At 37.2% G+C, this 21,163-nt stretch overlaps 1 protein-coding gene across 7 annotated transcripts in view; it reads right to left on the bottom strand.

Moving 5' to 3' along the window:
- Nucleotides 1–6,504: 6,504 nt before the first annotated feature.
- The window catches only part of PUM2 (pumilio RNA binding family member 2), an 88,104-nt gene continuing 73,445 nt past the window's right edge, over nt 6,505–21,163 (bottom strand). For 4 of the 7 annotated variants that reach the window (XM_081068706.1, XM_081068708.1, XM_081068709.1 and 1 more), the window contains 8 exons: nt 19,733–20,000; nt 17,885–18,014; nt 16,197–16,325; nt 13,477–13,614; nt 12,707–12,832; nt 12,318–12,439; nt 11,575–11,767; nt 6,506–9,490 (listed from right to left, as the gene is read on the bottom strand). In XM_081068706.1, coding sequence (XP_080924832.1) covers nt 9,359–9,490; nt 11,575–11,767; nt 12,318–12,439; nt 12,707–12,832; nt 13,477–13,614; nt 16,197–16,325; nt 17,885–18,014; nt 19,733–20,000 — 1,238 coding nt within the window. In that variant the 3' untranslated portion in view covers nt 6,506–9,358. Of the gene's footprint in view, nt 9,491–11,574; nt 11,768–12,317; nt 12,440–12,706; nt 12,833–13,476; nt 13,615–16,190; nt 16,326–17,884; nt 18,015–19,732; nt 20,001–21,163 lie in introns of all 7 variants that reach the window. The other 3 variants (XM_081068704.1, XM_081068705.1, XM_081068707.1) reach the window with 2 other exon arrangements.

The following is a 21,163-nucleotide window of genomic DNA, read 5'->3' as shown; positions in this document are numbered from 1 at the left end:
AGAATGTATTAAGCAGAGGCTGCAAACTGATAGCCCCCAGGGATGCATTTGGCTTGTGATTTCCATAAGGGAAATGCACAGAAGAATCCAGATTCCTGATTTTCTAGCAAAATAAGAAGAGCTAGTAATGCTGGACCCACATCCCTTCATGACAAGGATCAGCTGAAGCCACAAGTCATGAAGTGTGTGTCTTTCTAGCTCATCCTCACTTCTTGGGCCCTGAGGGGTTGGGGGATGGTCTGTTCCAGAGCCCCTGCAGTTAGCTGTTATGTATGCTGGGTGGGACATCAGATTGGATTTGAACTATGGCCCTGCCTTCCCGGACAAGTCATACGACCTCTCTAAGCTTCAGTTTCTTCATCTGTAAAATGGGTATACTAATAGTACCTTCCTCATACAGTTGTTAGGAAGGTAAAATGAGGTAATGTAAGCAAAGCACTTAGTGAGCATTCTGTACTTTCCAGTCAGTGCTTATTTATTCTGGTACCAGCCCATGATTTCGGGACCAAAGCTGACCTCTATGAAGACTGGAAGGGACTGTCCTTAAGTTGCACGGCTTACCTTCCTCAGGTCTCACCCCTACCAGCTGAAAATCCCTAGGGACCACACTGTGGGAACGAGAACTCTGTCCCTGGACCTGATGTTTCCACGTGTGTATGTCATGAGTACCCAGTCTCCCAATGAACACACATACTTCTTAGGCCTAATCAGGGAAAACACCTGTTGTTGACTGGGAAACCCTGTGAGCTCTCAGGGGTACCACGCTTGGTTATTTTCTCATCCTCTTTTTGGAATGGTGGTATCGAGTGTTAGTGAAGCTCAAAAATAATTTCTCTAAATGTCAGGACCAGGCTGTGGGGGCACTGGAGGAGACAGACAGACATTCAGGCAGATACTCATTCAAAACACTGGACCCTCTAGGAGCCAGGCAGTCAGGCAGGGCAAGTTCAGAGGATGCCTCTGAGAAGGTGGCAGCCTCAAGTGACAGTAGGGCTTGTCTAGGTAGAGCAGAAAGGGAAGGGCCCTAAGGGCAGAGGACACCACGGGAGCAAAGTGGGAGATGATGGAAAGTGCCCGATTTATTGGAAACCAGAAAATGAGGCTTGTTTTGGAAAGGTGGGCTGGGTGGGGTCATGAAGGCTGTGAACACCAACTCTGGGTGGTGGTCTTGTACCCACAGTGGTGGCAGCCCTCTCTGAGGAGAAGACAATTTTCCTGAACTTCTGGCCTGGCCAGGAAGGCCTGGACCACCAGCACGTCGGACAGCCTGCTTTGCTGAGGAGATGGGCTAGGAGGGAGGGCCTAAGCCTCCTACCACAGGGTCTCTCACTTTACACATCTCGTTGATCATTCAGTCCTTCAGTTGGTCATTCATCAAACCCTTCCTTAGGAAATAGGCTTTGTTGTTTTACAAAGTCCATACTTGTTTGTCATATGAAATTCAAAAAGTACCAAAGCAAACAACATAAAACGTGAAAGTTCTTTTCCCTTAGCCCACTCCTTAGGGGTAATCACTGCTAAAAGTTTGTCATGGAGCCTTCCAGATGTTTTTCCTATGCATACAAAATTTCACATGTGTGTTAATGTTTAACAATACATATATATTGGGCATATTTCCAAATCAACATACAGAGATCCATTTGATTTTTAAAAATACAAGAATATATTTATGCTATTAAAACTTCAAACAAGACAGAGGTAAATGGAGGAAAAAATAAAAGTCTCCCCCTTCCCCGTTCTTTCCTATCTCTTCCCCCCTCTATTCTTCTCCCTAGTTTGGTGAGGTTTATTCAGACCTTTTTCTTAGGCATTTATACACATTAATGGTACTGGCACAAACATATGCTTGTGTGTCTGTGGCTTTTAAATCTTCTGCAACTTGCTTTTTTGACTTCACACTGTATCTTAGTAGAAATGTCAGCCTCTATAACCAGACTCAGACTTGTTGACTGTTGTTGAGATGCCACAGTTTGGCTACTCCTTGATTTATTGAACCATTCCCCCTCTGATGGGTGTTGTGTTTAAATACTTTGCTGTAATACACAATGCTGCCCAACATTCTCACGGAGACTTCACGCAGCGTACACATCTTTCTGGGGATGGAAGTGGACTGGCTGCATTGGTGGAAATTCTGAGAACTCTGCTAAATTGGTCTCCCAAAGACGGGGCTTCCATGTGGACTTTTAATATTGCGTTGAGTGCCCATTCCCAGCCTGGTCCTGGCACAGCTCGCGGCTGATGGGGGAGGCAGCCCAGTCATGCAGTTTTATGGTCCTATAATGGGGTGGTTCAGGAGCCAGGAGACTCTGGCACTGGGATTGGGGGTAAGGGGCAGGGTAGGCTTTCTGAAGAGGTGACACCCAGGCAGAAACCCCAGCTACTGAGTAGCAGTTTGACTGGCAGAGGAGCAAGTGGGAAAGGCTGCTCCAGGTAGAGGGCTCTGCTGGCCCAGGTGTGAAAGGGCCAGGGCCATCTGTACCCTTGTGAGTAATGATGTCCCCTTAGTGCTTAGGACATGGGTGAGAGCCGTGGCAGATGGCAAAGGGCCTTCAATGCCAAGGTGGTCGCTGAGTCAAGCAGATGCCTGAACGAACACACACACACAGTCTGATCCAGGACAGTGGAAGAAAGGGGACAGGTGCTCATTCAGAACTCACGTCTACTAAGAGCCCTCCATGAACCAGGCGCTGTGTAAAGAGGGGTTTTCTTTCCTCCCCACCCCTTTTTCTAATGCCAGACTTTTTGAGTTTGGGTTTACAGGAAAACTGAGACAGTATAGCGCTCCCATGTGCTCTCCTTCCCTCCCCCCTCCTGCCTCTGTTAATACCTTGCACTGGGCGGTGCACGTTCATCTCATGAACCTCCATTATTAACTAAAGTCCATAGTTACCATTCGGGTCCACTCATTGTGTTGTGCGGTTCTATGAGTTTGGACAAATGTATGTCATGTATCCACTTGTACCGCATCAGACAGAAGTGTCACTGCCCTAAAAACAGAGATGTCATGTACAGCATGGCGACTATAGTTAACAATACTGTATTGTGTATTTGAAATTTAAGAGATCTTAAAAGTTCTCATCAGAAATATTTTTGTAACGCGGTGTGATGATGGATATTGACTAGACATATATTGTAGTGATCCTTTTGCTGTACATAGCAAATCACGTTGCACACCTGAAACTAATGTTATGTCAATTGTATCTCAATAAAAACATTCTTTCACTCCCCTCTGCTCCACCTCTGTTACCCTTCTCTCCATAAGCTCTGTCTGGTCATGACCCAGGTTCTGGGTACTCGAGAAGGACATGGTCCTGAACTTGAAGAGAGCCTCCTACTCAGCTGCATGGGCACCAACACTGCTCCTGAAATGCCTTCTGAGGTGGGAAAGCACACACGATCCCAAGCAGCCCTGGACTTGCCTAGCAGTCAGACGGCCACGTTCAGGAGTTACTTACCGGACAGCATTCCGTAGCTTCAGACTCGGACGGTGGATTCCTGTTGTTGGGGTCACGTTGGGTGAGACCTCTGGGTTTCTGATCTCTAAATACCTACTGCTTTGTGGAGGCTGTGGTAGTGCAGGTAGATGCTGAAAGGAAATGTTTAGGTCAACAGGTCCAAATGTTCTCAATTCAGCCCTTTCCTTGCTATAAGCCAAACTGGCAGAAATGAGTGATGGCTGTAGATTCCCTCAGGAGGACCTCCCACCCCTGCACCAGCTGGATGGACCCACACGGAGTGCTTTTCTTCACCTGGCTTCTGGTAGCACTCACCTCTCAAAGCAGACACCTATCAATGATCCAGGGTGGCTCTTGAATCAAGCACTCTGCAAAACATCGATTTGTTGGCAGACCTCTCCTTTTTCTAAAGCAGAAGCACAGAAAAGAGGGCTTGTAAACTGCTGTGAAAATGATGCAAGTCTGGGTGTGAGGAATGGCAGAGACTGACTGATGGTCCTGGGTCCGAGTCTATGACTTCCACAAAATCTCAGCTGCTTCTTGAGTTTCGTGTGTGTGTGTGATATCTCCACCACATCATCTTTGATTTCCTTGCCGTTTCCATTCTAGGAGCCGTACACCTCAAGGCAAAGCTATTACTTGTGTCAGTACCAAGAAAAAAATATTAAAATGCTTCAAGTTACGTAATTGTATCTTCAACAGTTTTTCTACTTAGTGGAAATTTATCTGCACTTTAATCAAGAGCTCATTTGCAGAAAAATAAATGAGCTCTAAATGTTCTGAGGCTGTTATGTGGGCAAACTTAAAGAACAAAAACCTTTAGTTAACTGTGGCAGGCGTTGCTGAATACTCACTGCCCCTGCCTGTCACATAATACGCATTTCATCCTCCCCATTTCAGGAGATGGGTATCATTTCCCTTACCTACACCATGAGGAAACTAAGGTTTCAAACATAAAACCGTCTGCCTAACGATGTAAAAACTTTTAAGGTTTGGAACCTGGGCAATTTAATTTCAGAGTCCAAACTGACCCATTACACTCTGATGCTCAAGAAAACTTGAATTATGAATCTAGTCAACTTCTTTCTTAAACTATCAAATAGAATACCTACAGGGCAATTTCGTTTAAGGTCCTGGTATTTAAGGGAAAAAACTGACTGGAACATAAAAGCGAGAAATTGTCTACAGGATCTGAAGGTAAGGCAGCTCATTAAAAATTGATCTAAATTGAAGCTTCCTGTATGACCTACCCTGTAGTTAGGTTCTTAACATCAGGTACCCCTCGGACCCAATGTTCTGTGGCGTCATTACTCCTCCTTTACAGGTAGGTAACTTGCAGGCCTCCAGGGTGCAATTCGCCAACAGCACACAGCCCACATCCCTCAGGCCCCACCTAGGCTCCACTGCCGCCCTCCTTCCCTCCAGCAACGCTCTTCCCCAGCACACTGCAGCCCGGGAGGCGCACGGTGCCACAGCATCCTCACCTGTGTTCACAGATGAATTTACTGCACATCTGGAGCACCCTCACCCTCAGGTATGTTAAGTCCGGTCCTTTTAAGTTAGGTAAGGTAGACAGTGAATACTGCTCCTCAGGGGTTCCTCTACCCTCCCCCTAACTCCCCACCGCCCAGCACCTTCATCTTTCTGAGAAACCAGTCATGAGAGCAAGTATTAATAGAACAAAAACCATCCAGGTGGCTTCAGGAAATGGCTGTCTTTAGGTTGGTAAGTGAGAACGGGAGGATGTGGTATTTATTTCCTTTTGAGGACCTTGTATTTTCATCACGATAAAGTAGGGTAGGTCAATTCCAGAAGGGTTGCTTTCAGCTCAGAATTAGAACCAACCTAAGATTAAAATTAAAATTGGGGATAAACTGTGTATGATGAAAATTTCTTTTCCCATTTAGTTTTACGTAATTTCCATCTTGGATCCTATCACATGATCTGTATGGCTTTTAAATAGCTCTAGAAAGGATAGAAAAGTATAAACAATATTAGCACTGGTTGTGAATTAGGTTCTAAGTTATCTTATTTTTATTGGGGAATGCTGGGGAACAGTGAGATTCTCCAGGGCCCATCAGCTTCAATCTAGTTGTGGAGGGTGTAGCTCAGCTCCAAGTCCAGTCCCCGTTTTCAGACTTTAGTTGCAAGAGGCACAGTCCACCGTTAGCCTTGTTGAGAGCTCACGCTCTAACCAACGGAGCCAAATGGCCACCCGTCCGGCAGCTCATTGTCTTCAATCTAGTTGTGGAGGGCGCAGCTCACTGGCCCATGTGGGAATCGAACCGGCGACCCTGTTGTTCAGAGCTCGTGCTCTAACCTTAAACTGAGCCATCCGGCTGCCCCGCTCAGGTATCTTTTTATATATTCTCAATTCTTAAAACCAGTGAGGACTTTTATACTGCACTATCCTATGGTAAAGCTGAAGTCTGTCCTTTCAGCTCTACCACGAGCTCAGATGAGGTTCACGCCAAAGCTCACAAGGTTTATGAGAAGGAAAGCTTGAAATCCATGCCTGAACCCAGGCTGTACTTTCCTTTAGACAACACCATCTCCTGCAGTGCATGTGGAAAGGAAACACACACCTATGGGTAAAGGTAAGTGATTTAACTTGATCCTCAAAACCTTGAAGAAATCATTTTATCAGTAAGGAAACAAGCTAAGTTTAATCCTATGAAGTGTGTAATCCCTCTACATATTTAGACAGATACTGAAATTAATGAAGAGACAGGATTGGGTGGCTGGATGGCTCAGTTGGTTAGAGCACGAGCTCTCAACAACAAGGTTGCTGGTTCAATTCCCACATGGGATAGTGGGCTGCGCTCCCTGCAACTAAAGATTGAAAACGGCAACTGGACTTGGAGCTGATGGGCCCTGGAAAAACACACTGTTCCCCAAGATTCCACCCAAAAAAAAAGAGGATTAATACCATCAGACTGATCAGTGGCCCCAGACTAGTGTCCATGTGGTAAGAGTATTTTTGTTTTCCGTAAGTCGGAGTCAACTTCAATGGGCAACCTGAATTATAACTGAGGTACAATTGGGTATTTAGAGAAAAACACAAGACCAGGTTTATTTCATACAATGTTATTCACACATTTTTCATTTTCTAATTTATACATAATATACAAAGAAGTGAAGATAACATTATTTCATATGAACCAATACGAGCCAGGACTTAGACAAACTGGTCCAGAAACAATCCATGTCAAAAGGAGACTCAAGAGTAAAGCCCAAGTGGTTCTGCCCAGTTAAATTTCTTTATTCTGAAATGCCATTTTCTAATTTTACCAAAATTCCATGCCAACTTATTAAATGGTGGAATCAGAGGTGGGCACCAAAAATCGCAGACCATAAAATTTCTACAGTAACATATCTTTTCCAGACTAGACCCCAAAGTATTGGGAAATTGGGTTGTCAACATTAGGACATATGGGACCATGAGGACCCCAAGAAGAGGACTCACTTTCCCAACGTGCTAGTCTCTAGGACTTTCTAAATTTGCAAAGATAACTGCCTGTGCCAACAGAGTGTAAAGATAAAGGAAAACCAGGAATTCAATTGTGCAAATCCAGGAAAGTCACTACCAATCTCCAACAAGGACAATTCTGATCTTAAAACCATGAGCTGATAATGGGAACAAAAGTTCAACCCGGGGCCAAGACACTCTGAGGCTAGCCAAACAGAGTAGGGGAAGGTAGAAGAGAGCAGCGTTGTATGGGGTGGGGTGGGGAGCACTGCCACTGTGCCTGGACTGGGACATGCTGATGCACCAGTGTGATTACGAGAAGGGACAGTGACAAGTGGTTGGATTTAATGGCCACAAAATGCAATGCTGGGTTAGAAAACTAGAATAACTCAACATTAAATGTGAAAAAGTATGCCTGGCACCCCAAACTTTATGCCATCATTTTCAGGTTCATGATACGAACAGCTAAGTGATAAAACCTTTATATTCAATATTGTGCTCAGAAGATTACTTTTCTTCTGCAGACTTCTAATAAAAAACCCCTTACATGTTCGATCTAAACAGATAGCATGGTTCATTAGTTTTCAGCACTAAACATAAGTGGGTCAACATAAATGTTTTATACAAAATACTGACTTCAACAAAATACAAAGCACTTTCTTTATCTTTCAGAAACTGAATATACAAAGCAAGTTTTTTTCCAAAATATTTTCATAGGCAAAGGATTAAAAACGATTTTAATTATACACATATGGTCACAATTTTGCCTTAAAAAGATTGTTGGGAAATGTACATAAGGCCGCTTGTAAATGTACATCATGTCACTGTTATGTCTTATGTCCAGAGAAAAAAATGTTATCATACAGATTTGCTCTTACTTGGGAATAGGCTATCCAAAAATACAGTACTCTTCTGTACAAAGAAAAAAGTCACATCACATTTAATAAGATGGAAAAAGCATTGGCCTCCATGGTAACCAAATATCTCAGTCCAATACTTTCTATTGTGCACAATACCCTGACTTCTTGCAAGTGATCCAAATCCTAGCATGTCCATATTGACAGAGTCAACTGTGTTATAAAACAAAATGTTTCTCACATAATAAAAAGAAAGCTGGTTCATACTTCTGAAACCATAGAAAGATAAAAAATTTTTTTAAAAAATCACTCTTGATTTGGAGAAATAAATTTACATTATACAACACTATATGCCAGGTCAAAGAGGGCAGGGACGTAAATGTACACTAAAATGCAAATGTTTCCCAAAGAGATAAAACAAATTCCATTTACAGCATGATGGTTTACAAATGTACACCTGTACAACCAAGGAAAGCATCACTACTAAATTAGCAAGGCTTTTATAATAAACATTGAAACAAGATTTGCTTTCAAAGTGTAAACTTACAGCTATTACTACACACACAATGCATATATTTATAAGAAGCAAAAAAAGCTATCTGAATATGTAATCATGCCTAAATGTTGAGCTATCAAATTCACTTTTCAGTGGCCCCCTTTTCACCTCTATCTGGTTTCTACTTTCTGAATCTACTATGAAAAAGCAAAATAAAGCTCAACACTTACTTCCTCAACATGTCCTTGTAATTCTATAAGCAAAACAATATACAAATTTCCACTCTTTCTCATTGCAAACCAAACTGAAAAGTTAAAACGGAGCTTAACTTTCCGTTCAGTGCACATAACTGGATGGAAGTGTCACCATGATTGTTTTTTCTACCTCATACAACAATTACATATGTAAGTATATACAATACTTCTGTACAGTGTGTATTAAAACCACATCCACTGCTAATAACCTAAGTTCTTTCCATCTCAAATCATTTAATTCTTGTCCTACTTACTGAGTTTTATATGCATGATAGTTTGTGAATTACCAAAATACAACTTAACTTTCTTTTTAAAATGTTAATAATATTCATGTAGTTGATTGTTAACCTGTTATAAAAGGCTTCACACAAAGGACCGAAAAAAAAAAAAAAAGACTCTATTTCTATATACATCTCTATAAACCTGTTGTGCTATGGGGTCTGTAGACCTACCAGACTGCAAGCCAGTTTATTAAAAGAATACTGTACTTTTTCCTTTAAAAACTATTTTTGTGACTTTACAAGGTAAAAATTTACAAAATATGTGACAGCTTTTTTTGACACAGTTACATCATATACAGGCATTCTGTGCTTTGCCAGCAATCCAATCTGATAGGTCTCCACTAAGGGTGGAATATAATTTATAATTCACCACCCCATCCCCCAAATATACACAAGAACCTTAAAAAATTTACAAATGGATGAATAAAGTCAATAAATAGCTTTGCTTTAAAAAAAATTTTGAATATCCATAGCTGAGTTGTGTTTTGATAATTCACAAAAGAAACGTGCTTTTCACATGATTGTATCGTCTTTCTTCTTTTTCCTTTACAGCATTCCATTTGGTGGTCCTCCAATAGGTCCTAGATCTGGGCTATTTTTCAAATAATATTTTTCCAACTTCGCCAGTATATGCTTCCCATATGTGTATTTGCGCAAAGTAGTAATGTGAGGTCGAATCTGAAAAATAAACAATCTGCTTAGGAAATCTTGTTATTTTTGTTTCTGCTTTCTTAAAAAGCACCTTCAAATCTCAGTGATTTACGCAAATAATCAAATTCAAATCAAAAGAAAGTTGTCTGCAAAAGCAGTTCTGTTCCAAGCAATCTCTCCAGACTTCTCCCAAAATTGTTCAATGAATAAACAAGCCACTACTCGCAAACCACTACACATGAAAACAGTAGAGGGGCTCCAAACATAGCAGGAAAGTTATCACTAGTGAGCTATTAAATTTTTGTAGAGTTGGGCTGGCCCGGTGGCTCAGGTGGTTAGAGCGCCGTGCTCCTAACACCAAGGTCACCAGTTTGATTCCCACATGGTTCGATTCCCACATGGGTCAGTGAGCTGCGCCCTCTACAGTTAAGATTGTGAACAGTGGCTCTCCCGGGAGCTGGGCTGCTGTGAGCAGTCGGAGGTTGGTGTGAGCTGCCATGGGCTACTGTGTGCTGCCAGGAGATTTTGTAACTTAAGATAGTTGAACAAAAATGCAATACAAACTGAAGCAAAAAAAAAGAACAAGTGATCAGATGTGTGATGGATAATACATTTAAGATCTCCCTAATAGTTTTTAAAATGTAAATCAAAAGAATTATACCATTATCTTCCCATTCAGACTAACAAAGATTTTATAAATAATGGTAAATGGTAGTTACGAAATAACAGTAAAATAAAACAGGCATTCTTTTTATATACTGAATAAATAGATGTGCAAACCTGTATAAGGTTTTATGAGACCAATTTGGCAGTATATATTAAAATATGACATGTTTATATACTTTGCAGCACCAGCAATTCCACATTTAAAAACTGAATCTACAAAAAAAATTACGCAGCAATGGCCGGTTGGTTCAGTGGTTGGAGTGCAGTACCCAGAACACTGGGGTCGCTGGTTCGATTTCCACATGGGCCAGTGAGCTGCACCCTCCATTAGACTGAAAAATAACAGCTTGAGCTTGGAGCTGAGCCGCCGATGAATGACCCGTTTGCTCAGTGGTTAGAGCACAGTGCTCGTAACACCAAGGTCCCCGGTTCGATTCCCACATGACAAGCAAGTGAGCTGCGCCCTCCACAGATAGATTGGGGACAATGACTTGGCATGGAGCTGATGGGTCCTGGCAAAGCACACTGTTCCCCAATATTCCCCCAATAAAAATTAAAAAACAACAACAAAATTATGCAAAGACATTTATATAAAGCACAACTGATAATATAAGACAATTAGAAATAATGCAGATGTCATAAATATGACTGGTTGAATAAATAATGTCATTAAAAATAAGATTAAAAATTCTCTGTAAATGTGTATTTTTAGGCAGAAATACTGAATTCTGAAAATGGTAGAAAATTAGTAAATCTAGTTGAAGAATTTTAAAAATCAGAAGGCCAAAAATACTTCTATGATCTTAAAAGATCACTTTTTCTTTATGTAAGGAGAGGTCCAAAGAAGTTATGTACTTTGTCCCATTTCTTAAATGAATAATTTAGAAAAAGATTGAGTATTTAAATATTATTTCCTCCAGTGTTCTTTTTAACGTTAATAATGACTTCTTAAAGAATCATTAGATTCTAGGAGGAGGATAGTGTGAAAAACAGCTTAACTGATTAAAAAAACCAATGAAGTCAACATACATTCTCTCTTTGGAAAGTGTATTAGGTTAGTGAGAAAATCTAATTAGATTTTAAAATCAATGTTCAACGCATGTAATATGCAAATCCAGTATACCTAACTAAGACCAGGAGGGAAGAACAATTTAAAGGTAGATAAATGTCAAATGCAAAAATACATTAAAAGGACCATACATACGATGAAGTGGGGTTCATTCCAAAAAAATAAATGAAAAAAGTAGATAGATGAGAAATGAATGTGACTTCATTGCGATTACCTTAAGAATTTAATAAAAGGGTATACCATACCTACACTTGCCAAACGTCACCACAAGTTGTAACACACACGAGGAAATTAAAGCCTAGGGAAATTAAATATGCAGGCAGCCTAAAGTCACACAAATTGAATCACCTGTTTTAAGTGCCACAACATGTATTACCTTGTGCATGATTATCTTTCTCTGAGCAGGCTCAGCCATGTCAATCATCTTCTGGACTACGTAGTTGGCGTACTGGTCCTTCATCATGGTGTATAAGGCACTGTGAGGACCATCGTTCTGGCAGCAAACTTCATCAATCAGTAAAGCTCTCTCAGCACGGGAGGCATGAGTAACACACTTTTCTACTACATTGCTAAAAATTAAAGTACATACACAAGAAATTATATTGCTATTTTTTTCTTCACAGCAAAATCTTCTTGGCTTTTCAAAGAACTTGCTCAACACACCGGAAGACAGCAGAATCAAGATGAGGTTCTCTTCTAATTCTCTTACAATTAATTTAAAAACAAATTAGTATCATAGAACCCATATTGGACATCCACAAGCTTAATTACAGGCCTCTTAAAATTATAATTAAAATCACAATTTAAAAAAGGAAAAACTAGGTCATCAATTAGGTCTGAGACTTTCACAAACATACACTAAATAAATTAAACTTGCATTTACTCATAGCTCTAGGGGACAAATAATTCTCTAAATACAGATTTCAAAAACAATATGTGGGAAACCAATTTGTCATGTAGACTCTTTAAGAATAAAAGCAAGGCTCTGTATGTGCTTTTTGACTCCACTAAAGAAAAGATCGTATTCCAATGTCATATTCTATATGCATTTCTGTGCTTACTAATAAAAGCCGAAGAGTTGAAAGAATTGACCCTTGGAATTAGAAAGTATCGCAATACCTGGCAAATTTGTGTTGACTCAGGGCTAGGACTTTTCCTCTGATTTCAGAAACAATTTTGCTCTTGTCTTCAGGTCGACCATGTTCCAGCACATGCTGAATAACATAATTGCCATACTGATCCTAAGTACAGATATTTAAAAATTACTTTCCTTAAGTCATTCCTTAACAACGACTATTCTTTATAAAAAGATGTTAATCATTTTTCTAAAATCGAGTGGTGTTGTCAGGAGAATACACTAGTCTTTTTTCTCACTGTGTGTCTCTAAGTGTGTTAATTTAAGGAAATTTTATTACCTAAAACTTAAAATTAAAAAAACAAACAAACACAAAACAGAACATTTTCAAAAATATACATATAAACATTTCAAATTATTAGGGCATTTCTACCTGGACCAACTGCTCTGTGTGTTGGTGGAGTTCTTCTAAGATAGGTACGGTCTGCTCTGCAGTGCAGTGCTCAAGGATGCGCTGGATCACTCTGCAGCCATAAGGATGAGTTGAGAGGACAAACACCTTAAAATAATTGCAAGAATTTAATTTCCATTCTCGGACATTTTTGGAAAGCTCTATGAGACAAACAGGTTTTTGATGAGATGCTCAATTAATTTAAAACAGAAGGGTGGGGATTCACATTTAGTATGACCACCACCACCACACTGGCAAAGATGAGGCAGAGGGGGACTCCATTTAGGAGCTAACATATTTTAATTAAAAGGAATCTAACAAGAAGATGGAGGGCCTGTTCTAATGAGAAGAAACGGACCGTGGGGTGGGGTAATGCACACTGTAATTAAGATTAATTACTATGTATTAGTTACTAATTACTATTTATTTTCTTTTATTATACAGTCTTAAGTCTTCCTCCTCTCTCTCCCTCAGGAAATTTGGAAAACACTGGGTTTACAAACAGAAGTTTCTTTACTTCTTAAAATAACGCAATTAAACTTGTATTTCTACACTTTGAGCTTCAAAAACATTAAGCTATCTATTGACTCACTCACTATAAAAGAGGCAGAAATTAATGCACATTCGCTATTTTCTCTATTTTTGTATGAAAGTAATATGGGTATTTGTTGTGACTTATGAAAAATGTGTTAACACGCAAACTCTAAAATAAATACTCTTATAACTACTTAGAAGCCAAAAATCAAGCTTACTTGTCCTTTGAAAGCATCGATTATAAATTGTAGTGATTGTGGCTGAACACATTCAATACACTTTTGTACAACATGGTTCCCATTCTGATCTTTCACACATTTGAGTACATGACCATCTAGCTCCTTCACCATTTCACTCTGCAAAAGAGAAGATGATATTTAAACAATTGCCTCATCAAACAATGTAACGGGACTAAAAATCCTGAGATGGAAACAAAAGTATACTAAAAGTTTTGTTTGCAATTTTTTATATATCAAAGTTTAAAATCCCCCCAAAGTGTAATTAGTAGAAGCCAGTGAAGGTGAGCATTACTAAAGCAAGATTATAATGTAAACTATACTGGCTGAAATATAACCTAGTTATGAATCTGCCATATCTAAACTACTGTATCTTCACTGTGTATATCTTCCACTCAACTTTCTCAGCTGACAACTAATATAATTCATTCAGCATTTATTCTCTACTTAGTACCTCCTCTCCCACAAATAATTATTTTTAATGACTGCATGAGTCTATCAAGTAAGGAATTAATGAGCACTTATGGGATATGTGATTTTCACATATCTCAATTATGGGGAGAAATTATTGTTGGACACATTTCTTTTTAATGATCTTAAAATAAAAAATTTGCTTCACTATAGCTTTTATTTATCATTTGATACCTTCTTCAGGAATAGATTCTCAGGAGATTTTAGGTTTTTGCTCATTTAATGGGCAAAAATGACCCCTTTCAATTTATGTTTGATTACTAAGGTTAAACTTATTTATAGTAAAGTTAATTACTGTTATTTTTTTAGCTAATGCTCTTAATATTTTTTCTTATAAATTTATAAGAATTTGGGCCAGCCCGGTGGCTCAGATGCTCGGAGCGCCATGCTCCTAATGCCAAGGTCGCTGGTTCCATTCCCACATGGGCCAGTGAGATGCGCCCCCTACAGCTAAGATTCTGTACAACAGCTCTCCCTGGAGCTGGGCTGCCGTGAGCAGTAGGAGGTTGACGTGAGCTGCCATGGGCTACTGTGTGCTGCCTTGGGTGGCTGGCAGCCAAGAGCTGCCAACCAATGACTCGCAACACGACCTACTGCCTGGGGGGGAAGGGCAAGATGATAATGCCAGCATGGTCAGGGAGCTGTGTCCTACATAACTAGACTGAGAAACAACCGGAATGGGGGTGGAGGTGGAAGGACGGGAAGGGGGGGGGATTTGTAAGAATTTGTTAAATAAACACCTTAATCCTTTGGGATAAATATAGGTAGCCACTCAATAATCTGTGTACCTAATAGTGCTATAGGAAATAGTACTGTGAAGAAAGGAATACACAATAGTGCAAAGGTATTCACATTTAAAATCTCTCTCACCTAAAGAACTCGCAACTATGTTCTAACAATTGTAGAGGAATCCTGCTAAGTCAAGATACAACAGATGTTTAATTATAAACTAAATATAACTAAATTACAAAATAAAATGTACTTAAGAATCCAAACAGAGAATATAATACCTTTATTCATTAACTGATTCACCTAAGACTTACTCCCACTACCTTATATTTTCAAATATTAAATACATTTAAAATACCTTTTTTTTCCTTTTTTAAAAAAAATTTATTGGGGTGACAATTGTTACTGAAATTACATAGATTTCAGGTGTACAATTCTGTATTGCATCATCTATAAATCCCATTGTGTGTTCACCACCCAGAGACAGTTCTCCTTCCATCACCATATATTTGATCATAAAGTATCTTTAAAGTATCTGTATATGTTTGAGACTCATGGCAGGGAAGTTCTAAGCTTCTACATAACCTAATTTATTGATTTTTCTCCATTGTATGATAATACATCTTTAGTTATTCTAAAACTCAGGATTACCTCTAGGGAAATGTTATTTTCTCATAGATTTTGAATTATCTTAATAATGTATACACGCACACATCCATCTATCCATATTATTGTTTTTAACTCTGGAATTTATTGTATGTATGTGGGTTGAGAGTAAAAGCCGATCGCTTTCCAAAATTACTAATCAAGAATATCTTTTAAGAAGTAATTACTTCCTTACTCTTATGTTTCGTTGTAATACTTAAACCAATTATATACAAAATGGTATCTGTTTGGGGTTACGAATTTCATTTTAAGAGTTCATTTAATCTCATACGAGTGATGTTTCAGTTTATTTTAAAAATCTGTATCAGCATTTATCCTCATCCCCTACTCTCCTTAGTATTTTGTTCACTTCAAATAATTTAAAAAATTATTTTGATCTGTTATAAGAAAAATTCCCATGAGTATGTGATTTGAATTGCATTAATTGTTTTTTAACTTAAAATAATTAGACTTTTCCATCTAAAAACATGGTATATTTCCCATTTAATTTATATGTGCTCTTTTTTCTCTCAAAGAACTATAAATCTCAATAAGAGCATTATTAGCTTACTTTTCCTGTTGAGCAAGATTTTTAAAAACTTTACATATGTTTTTAACTGGCACAGAAATGTAATCGATTTTTAAAATTTCATTCTTATGATAGAAATGTAAGTACCATCTAAATAAATATTGGCAACAGTAAAATGTATTCCTGATATGATAGAAGACCAAATAAGCAACTGATAGCAAAAACAAACATTTAATATTTTACTCGCAAAATTATTGTAAGAAAAAAAAGAATAAAGTAATTTAAATATTCAATAAAATACAAAAATTTTGTCTTAACTTACAATTACCTGCTGGTCAGATGAAATAGACTCTAATGCTTTCTGAATAACACGGCAGCCATACATCTGCAAGGCTAAGGGTAGAACATGACCACGAATACGGGTAGCCAGGGCTAATTTTTGATCCAAACTCCCAAACTAACAGAGAAGAAAATGATATTAATAAAAAGTGACCATAATTTAACTTTGTTAAATTTGAATAACCCACTGTTTGCAGCCTACTGAAAAATATCACCTTTGGTAATTACACATGGAGGAGACATTTAGTTGAAAGCTAATTAAGATACAGACAGAGATGCTTGAAATGATATTTGTATTACTCTTTGGGGGGGCTAAGTCATACTATTAATATAATGAACTTCTGAGCCATACAAACTATATAATTCTCAACTATATTCTGACATAACAAGCTGAAAAACAGATGTTTAATTATAAACTAAAAATCAGGTCAATTACAAAATAATGACACCTAACAAATCCAAATAAAGACTATACTATTATTCATTGCTTCACCTAAGACTCCCAATGCTTTATATTTTCAGATATTAATCGTGAATAATATTAACCTTCCCATTGAAAGTAGGTCCATATATTTTTTAAAATATTTTTTACAAATGTTTTTGTGATTCATAAGGTATATAAATGTTGAATCACTGTTATATACCTGAAACTAATATAATATTGTATGTCAACTATACTTTAAAAACTTTTTGTGATAAATATATACCATAAAATATGTCATTTTAACCAGTTTTAAGTGTATAATTCAGTGGCATTAATTATATTCACACTATTGTGCCATCATCAAACACAATGCTTCTAAATCTCTTCCATTGCCCCAAATGCATTAAAAACTGTAACTTCCTATTCCCTTTCCCCCATACCCTAGTAAACTCTAATCTACTTTCTGTCACCCTGAATTCACCTATTCTAGATATTTCCTATAAGTGGAGCCTGGTATTTGTCCTTTTGTATCTGGTTTATTTTACTTAAGATCCATCCATGTTGTAGCATGTATCAGAACTTCATTCTTTCTTGAGGCTGAATAACAAGTCTATTATATGCATATACAACATGTTATTTGTTCATCTGCTGGACATTTGGGTTGTTTTCTACTTTTTGGCTATTCTGCATAATGCTGAAATGAACACATGGTGCTTGAATCCATTTTCAGTTCTTCTGGGAATATACCTAGGAGCAGAATTGCTGGATTGTATGGTAATTTCATATTTAGTGTTTTGAGGAACTGCCAAACTGTTATTCACAGCAGCTATACCATTATACATTCCCACCAACAATGTATACGGGTTCCAACTTCTTCACATCTCTACCAACATTTGCTATTTTCCTTTTTTTATTATAGTCATCCCAGTAGATGTAAAGTAGAACCTCACTGGGATTTTGATTTGTGTTTCACTAATAACTTAAGGATGTTGAGCTTCTTTTCATGTGCTTATTGGCCATTTGTATATCTTCTATGGAAAAATGTTTATTCAAGTACTTTTGCTATTGTCTTTTGTTAAGTTTTAATTGTTCTTTAAATATTGTAGATATAAAATCTTTATCAGATATATGATTTACAAGTATTTTCTCCCAAGCTCATATATTTTTATGTGAAAAAGATTCTTACCCAACTTTCAGAGTTTTTCTAAGTATTAAGCATATAGTTGGATATGCAAACATGTATGGATGCTTACCTCGAAAAACTTCTGTATAACATAGTTGCCAAAAACATCTGTCATTAATTGATATGCTGCTTGTAGAATTTCATTAAATACCATCTGTCGTTCAGCTGGAGTAGCTCTCTCTAGCTTTTGTTGTATGAACCTATGTGGAAAAAAATTGGTATGCCACGACAGTACATTGGAAATAAGCCTCTGCAAAATCTGTATCTGACTTGAGTATTGCATACCTCCAACCCTACATATATACCCATAAATAAAATTATTTCCAGAAATAGTACTAGCCAATGTAAAACAAAAAGAAAAGTTATGAAGCATTTCTCTTCTAACATAACTTAAAATAACTACTAATTAGACTGAAAAAAATCTGGACATAGATGTTTAATTCTTAAGTTAGTTCTGGTTGCATTATAATTAATGAAAAAGAAAATTACAGCTTACTGGTTATTCAAGAGAGAATCTTAAAAGCAGCAAGAGAAAAGCAGTTAGTTAACTACAAGGGAGTTCTCATAAGACTGTCAGCTGATTTCTCAACAGAAACTTTGCAGGCCAGAAGGGACTGACTGGAACGAAAAATTCAAAGTGATGAAAAGCAAGGACCTACAACCAAGATAAGGCTACCCAGCAGGCTATCATTTAGAACTGAAAGAGACAAAGGTTCCCAGACCAAAAAAAAAAAAAAAAAAAAAAGCTAAAGGAGTTCATCACAACCAAACCAGTATTACAAGAAATGTTGAAGTGATTTCTTTAAGAAGAAGAAGGAGGGAAGTGGGGTGGGGGTTGGAAGGTGGGCGGCAGAAACGTAACATACAAAAAGGCAATAACTATGTATCTATCAATAGTCACTTTCAATGTAAATGGATTAAATGCTCAAATCAAAAGACACAGGGTAGCTGAATGGATGAGAAAACAAGACCCACACATATGTCTACAAGAGACCCATTTCAGATAGACAGACACACACAGACTGAAAGTAAAGGGATGGAAAAAGACATTTCATGTGAATGGAAATGAAAAAAAGCTGTGGTGGCAATATAATTCATGTCTTTTTCTTAATATAGAAACAATATTACTAAATATCTTTTTAGAATAAAAGAAATTCTTAGAAATAAAATTCATCAAATGCAGATAAATGCCTAATATCCTAGCCCTCGTGAGTGATACAAGGATCACTTGCTACTCTTAAGAAAGTTTTATCTATAGGGAGATAAAATTTATATGCAACTATCTAATCAAAAGACTTTTTTTTTAATTTCAGGTTTATCTTTAAACTATAAAGAGAAAATATCTCAATTTGATAAATGTGTTAGAATTCTATTGCTACTTTCCTTTCCGTGCTGTATTCCGACAACACTAATTCCTCTATACCTCAAGCATTACAGTACATGTCTTGTATTTCATGAACAAAGCCATCACATTTTTCTATAACACAAGTGAATGTTTCAAATTAAGTCACATTGAATACAAATCTATAAAAACAAAAGCGTTTAACATTTTTAAATTTTTTTTTAAACGAGGGATGCTTTAAGTCCAGAAATGAAATTCACAGTATTTTCAGAAAATTTAAAGAAGTTAAATGTATTCAGAGTCAATGTAATAGAAATAATCCAATAAAAAGGCACTGCTATATTTTCATTATAAAAAATTCTCATCAGAGAAAACCGGAAAATCTGAAAAATTTAAATCTGTATTTTTATCACTTATCCTAATATGAAAAATATAATCCATATCATGTATTTATTTTTTAAAAGCTTCCAACTTCTATGCAGATCAAATGATTCTAGTCAAGAGAAATTTAGGGTATTACCAGTAGCAATTTTCAAAACAAAAATGCAGTGGAAAGTAGCAAAAATCATCACTTACCTAGAACCATGCTGGTCTTGAGAAAACTCAACTATGTGTCCAATCAAGTCTCTAAGTTGAAGGTTTGGGAAACGGTTGTTTCTGAAATCTTCCAATAATCTACTTCGGCCAGAAGGCATAATATCAGACCTATTATACCGAAGCCGAGAAGGAGGAAAGAGCTGGCTGCTGGAGCTAAAGAGACTGGAAGTGCTTGAAGCACTTCGATATTTTGCTTCTGCTCCAGGCGCTGCAGAAATATATCGACCACTACCATTTGTCAGTCCTCCTACAACAAAGCAGTTGTGGTCAGCAAATATTTTTGACAAAATCATTCCTCAAATAAAAGTTAATAAACTAAAAATTCAATCAGTAAAGAAATATTCACCCACTAATTCCTATATGTTATAACGGGAAATTAAAATTGGAGGGGATATCTCACACATTTACTTAATGTATGTGTGGCTATGGGATACCGGGCAAAAAAGAGACTAGAAAACATCAAAAGTAAATCTCTATTTGTTCTTGGCAGTTTAGTTTATAACATTATTATAACACGTAATATCATACATAAAACATGTATTTATCCTTAGCATAGTTTAAAAGATAATTATAACTAGTGTCATAAATACTAATATCAATACCAGAATATTGAAACCAAACAAAACTTTCAGTTATATTAACAAGCAACTTACAAATAGCTAGCAAACTCAGATTTTAAGCCAATGAAACAGTTTGACTATTTACTCATAGTCTTAATGAACACTGAGGGCTAAATCTGTATTTTTTTGGAATATACAAAAAATGCCTTAAGTCATATATACATCTACATAAAAAAAAATCATTTCTTAGTTAACATACTGATTATTTTTTGAAGTTAAAAAACCCTACAATATTAGATAATACCAGTTACATACTATTTTTAAATGTATTATTTAAAATATACTCTCCATAAAATATTATTTTACAGATAAATGGTAGTAATAAATAGCATTTATTATTCCTAGAGCTTTAATACTGATCATTTAAGACAAATAAATAAAAATCCTCTTTAACTTATATCCTATTCCAAACAATATTAAAGGGTAGTCAATAGAAACAAAAATAAAAGCAAGCAAGAAATTGTTCTTACTACAAATAATCATTTAAAAGTACTTGACAGTGTCCTTTTAAAAAAGAAAATGGATAGAAAACTGCAAAATGCAGATTTAGTTCAGATAAACAAAATCCACCATCAGCTTTATGCTACTGTATGCTGTCTCTATGTAAAGTAGTGCTGCTTATACAGTCCAGGTACACAGGATACACTGTCAGTGCAAAGTTATATAGAGGTGTTAAAGGCCAAAAAGAGTTATAGGCACGAGGAGCAGGAAATATTATAATCCTGGAGCGAACTGGTTAGGACATTCCTCTTTTACATTCAGTCCCCACTACCCTAGCTTTATTTTCTTC

The sequence above is a fragment of the Rhinolophus hipposideros genome (genome assembly GCF_964194185.1).
Source record: "Rhinolophus hipposideros genome assembly, chromosome: 12".
NCBI lineage: Eukaryota > Metazoa > Chordata > Mammalia > Chiroptera > Rhinolophidae > Rhinolophus > Rhinolophus hipposideros.
Note: the sequence above shows the minus strand (reverse complement) of the source record. Positions and strands in the feature narration are given on the sequence as shown.